The sequence below is a fragment of the Patiria miniata genome, unplaced genomic scaffold, assembly GCF_015706575.1.
Source record: "Patiria miniata isolate m_02_andy unplaced genomic scaffold, ASM1570657v1 HiC_scaffold_19, whole genome shotgun sequence".
Lineage (NCBI taxonomy): Eukaryota > Metazoa > Echinodermata > Asteroidea > Valvatida > Asterinidae > Patiria > Patiria miniata.
This window is the reverse complement of record NW_024037057.1, coordinates 1,912,585-1,917,435: the sequence shown is the minus strand read 5'-3', so window position 1 is coordinate 1,917,435 and position 4,851 is coordinate 1,912,585. Positions and strand designations below refer to the sequence as shown.

The 4,851-nt window shown below is 41.4% G+C and overlaps 1 protein-coding gene across 1 annotated transcript; it reads right to left on the bottom strand.

Moving 5' to 3' along the window:
- Nucleotides 1-681: 681 nt before the first annotated feature.
- LOC119725302 (G-protein coupled receptor GRL101-like) lies at nucleotides 682-4,630 on the bottom strand. The gene is made up of 3 exons (XM_038196678.1): nucleotides 4,562-4,630; nucleotides 3,572-3,655; nucleotides 682-3,447 (listed from the first exon to the last, which is right to left on the bottom strand). The coding sequence occupies exons 1-3, from the start codon at nucleotides 4,570-4,572 to the stop codon at nucleotides 2,268-2,270; spliced, it is 1,275 nt and encodes a 424-aa protein (XP_038052606.1). The 5' UTR covers nucleotides 4,573-4,630; the 3' UTR covers nucleotides 682-2,267.
- Between the last annotated feature and the right edge of the window lie 221 nt (nucleotides 4,631-4,851).

Below are 4,851 nucleotides of genomic sequence, written 5' to 3'. Positions count from 1 at the left end.
GCCTAAGCACGGGGTGACAAAATACGTTTTGATGATTTTCAAATTATTATGAATCGCCACATATATAAACACAGATTTGATAGAGCCTACGTGTACTTTTATTTATGTTTACTCTGTGCGTGTCAGTCAAAAGGGGGTTATTGGATGATGACGAAAAACAGAAAGCCAAGTATTGACAGTCATTGTAATTCAAATGTTTAACGAACAAGCAACGAACGCAGTTGCGGCTGGTGAAATAGTTCTGGTTGAACTTACTTTTGTTCTCGGACACGGACTCGGATACCAAGAACAGCGGACTCGGACTCGGACCCGGACCCGGACTCGAACCCGGACTCCGATACCCATGACTCGGACTCAGACTGGGACTCGGACTTTGATGGGGGTTGACTCGACTACAGCACTTTGTATAACTCCATAATACAACTTTGGATTGAGACTACAGGTTAAACCCAGAATTGTGTATACATGCAGAGCGACTTTTCGCAATACTAGTCTTGTTTTATGATATGCAATGCAAAAGTACAGATTTTTTTCTGAATAAAATGTTCATGCTATAGACGTTCAGGATTCGACAGGTCGACAAAACACTGTGTTACACACTATTCAACCTTTCTCTAGAAATTAGTTCTTTGTCAATTAATTTCCATTTTGCATTTGACGAAAGAGTCAAAGATACCCAAATCGGTATTGACTATTCACTTTTTAATGTTTGGTTTCGGCATTTCGGATCAAGTACAGTTTAGACAACCCCAGCTTCACAGTCCACGTATGCTCGATGGAGAAGCTTGTTTACAGACGTCCCCCTTCCACGGTAAACCTTTGGAGCGAATCTTCTGAACTTAAACTAAATTATACAGCTAAATATACAATGTATGTACTAACTACAGGATAGTGAATCAACTTTTCACAATTCACATGTTAACGACCAAAACACCATTAAAAAAGTTCTTTAATATTGGTACTTTTTTTAGATTACGGTAAAGTAAAATGTTTTTTTTTCCAGATCATCTTTTTTTTATTAGTGGTAATGCTTACAAAATGATACATTTATGTTCAAATTACATTATTTCTAAAATTATGTTCCTTTATCTCAGAGCTTTCTTTGCATAACGGAGAAGTAAAACGTTTTATTCCAGATATTTTTTTATTTAAGTGATCAGTTTAAAAAGATAACTCTGTAAGCACAATTTCATTTGTGACGTTATACATTTGAGCTCAACTCATGACAATGAACATGACAATAAATATATTATTTTATGTTATTTCATGCAAGGTTCTTGTGTCTTTGAAAGATAAACGTGGAAACGTGCCAAAAAAAATTATGTGCATTGGTGGTTGTGCAAGCTTTTAATATTTTTTAACAATTTTGCAAAAGCTAAATTGCGTTTAGAAGTAAAAGTATCTTATTTACTATGCGATTTCATCAATTAAGTACTTGAAATGTTGCTTAATATGTAAACATTTTCATGTGAATTAGATACGAGCTAACGTGCCTACTAAACAGGTGCTGCAATTCAAGATCATTGATTTTCTCAAATGTGACACACTGCACGTTTAACGCTGCTATTAAGGTGCATTTTGTTCTTTCATTATTGACACAAACATGATATTATTTACAAGTTGAATTTGCGACAGGATAATGTAAAGCAATGTTAGGTAGTTGCCCTTCACCGACGTATAAACACTGTATACTCAGGGTTTTACCTCCCAAATGGACGTTTGAACAAGAAAATCAAGTCCTATCCGGGTGAATTTTTTTCTTCAAACGTTCACTCGGAAGGAAATAGTCGTTGGATGGCAAACCAAATATTGACACAAATGGTGCTGTTCTTTCTTAAGCTTAACAAATTCGCATAAAAACGATATGACTATTTTACGAAATTGATAATGTGGTCACGTGGTGCCAATTCTCAGCAAGCAGTTCGCTCCTGCACTGCATGTATATAACATCATTAACCTGTATTCACGAGTATTGTTTTTTTAAACTCACTCTGATATACCTTAAGTATCCGTGGGCATATTAACCATTGCTTAATTTTCCTAGTCGTCTAAAAATGTTGTAAGTTCACGATACGTCCAACCTGGAGAGATTTCCTGATGCCGCTACCCAACAAAGCCTCCAAAGCGTACAGCAAAACCTTAATTCCTTCCCTACAGGTTTTTTGCTTCGTACATAAGCCGTATGGCTTTCGGCTGTTTTTTTTTTCACTGTCTGGCTTATGAACGTAGGACGATTGTTAGTTCTTGCCTGTGCCTACCCTTGTCAATCAAATAGGCTTGCTATCTGACAAGGAGGAGTTCACTGTTTCGATTGACCCAGTTTTGGGTTTCAAAACTTTATTACTCGACTTTTCGATACTCGGCTGCGCGCTGCGCTTGGCCATGGCAGAGGAATAGATCGTGTACAGGTACGGGTTGAGGGAGGAGTTAATGGGTAGGACAAGGACCACGATCCAGGAGTAGACCTCAGCACCGACCTGCACCGCCCCGGTCTGAGACAGGATACCAAGAATAATGACGGGCATCCAGCAGGCAAAATCCGTACCGACGATCAGTGCCATCTTGACAGCCATCTTGATATCGCGGTCCCGGTGCGAGTTCTTCTTGACCTTGCGAGCGGATCGCTTAACCTTGACGAAAATGGCGATGTAACAGACGAGGACGACCAGGAAACAGCACAAATTGACGCCGAGAAACAACACGATGGACAGGATCCAGGCTGGCTTCTGGCCGGTCGACGAAACAATCTGCAAGGCGCCAGCGTCCCCGAACGGATTGTCGACATCGCTGGGCTCCAGCTGGACTCCTGCCGCTTTGGTGGTGAGGGGCAGCCCGATGCAAACGTCTGACAGACCGTAGACGTCCGAGTTGGAGTCCACGACTAGAGTTGGTACGATGCTAAAGCAGAGAGCCACAAACCAACCACCGATGACAACCACATGGGCAGACGTCTCACGGAGCCGGAGTCTGCTGAAGGGGAACACTATGCAGAGGAGGCAGTCAAGACTGATCAGTGTGACGAAGAACACCGAGGCCTCACTAGACAGAACTGACAGAACCCCAGCCACCTTACACGGCGCGCTGGACCGCCAGTGCGCCGCTTCACTGGAGTATCGCTCCCCATAGTGGATGTCGGCAGCAGCTATCATCAACATGTATGCCCCCATGATGAAGTCCGATACGGAAAGATTAAGCACCAGGAATGAGTGGATTTTCTTGCCGGGGTTCCCCTCCCCCCTGTGCCGAAGCCGCCAAACAATAACCCCGAAGTTGCCAAAGAGGGCGCTAATCCCAAGGACCCACATGCACACGCGCAGTCCGTAGTTCTGCATGAGGGAACCGCAGAGGTTGAGCGGGGGCTGTGACTGTGTGGTATGACAGTTGCTGATTTTGAAGCCTGGAATATCTCTCAAAAGATTGCAGCAAAGTCTGTAGTCATCAACAACACTGGAAAGAAAAACAGGGGAAGCAAACTTTAGAAAACATCCAACCTTCAAAGTTGGAAAGTAAGGTATCTTTCTACTCATAAAACAAGTGTTATTATTTTTTTTCTAAATAAGCAATATATTACGCTTTTGTAGAAGCAGGGAGAGAGGAAAAGGCTCCGTATTTCGCATCTAGTGGGTCATTTTCGGCTGCGTCTCGAACCAGTACCCTGCGGAAATCATAACAACGTATCGAATTATAATGAACAATACATGGCATTCTTCACTGCCGATACACAGTGTCCATAACATTGTGAATAGTCAGGAGCGACTAGAACGATTTATTGTAGACGCTGTGATCATAAACAATGATAAGACCTAATTATGGAAAATACCTGAATCCCTCGGCGTTAGTATGACATCATCCATGCACGGCTTTACGTTCGTACTGCAGTTTGTAGTACACATTATGGGTATAATATGGTCCAAATTAACCAGTTATTTGCTGTCCGGCAATCAAATGTAGTCATATGTATAGTGGTTAGACGACTTCAGAAAGCCGCCATTTGAGACGTTGCTGACAAGTGTTATTGACATGGCGTTTGATTATCCATGCCCTGAGGCGAAGCTGGCTAGATCACACTAAGGTTTTTATTACACAAACACGTTGTTCTTGTCAGAAGGGATGGTATTTGGGTAGGGTTTTAAAGGTGAATAGTTCAACTCGGGTAAATGGGATCTCTCCGCTTTTTTGTTATGTTTGAAGTGGGAATCAACAAATGCTGGAGTAATTGTGATGCGATCAAGCTAAATGAGTCGTTTGTCGAGTACTTTGATTTGGAGATTCAGGCGAAAATATGCCACTTCGTCACATCACTTCATCGCATCTTTTAGTGTTCCGAATTCCATATTTGTTATAATTAAAGATGGTATCAATATCGGTTTGCTTATCAGTAATGCTGAGATTGTGCTCTTTTCAAATCTGTTAAAAAATAAATGACCAGGTCGACAAACGACTCATTTAAAATTATCGCATCACAATTGAAGAAATTAAGCACAAAAAAACTGTATTTTACAGTTTGATTCCTGCGGGGAGGGTTAATAAAAACATCACCAGCAAAGAAATATACGCTTACAAAGTTTTCATCTTGTGAAGACCAGCAAATGCATTCGTAGCCACGATTCTCAATGCTGGTACATCGGTAATAATCCTACATGGGAAAGAAATGGGAATCTCTTATTTAATTTTCCAAATTTAAATCTCCATATTATTGGATATGGTATTTTACACAAGCAGATCCTCGATCTCCAAGACCACCAAACTTAAGATCTTCAAGACCTCAGTAGAATCCATCCTCCTCTACGGTTGCGAGTCCTGGACCCTGACCAAACAGATCTCTGCATCCATTGATGGCACCTATACACG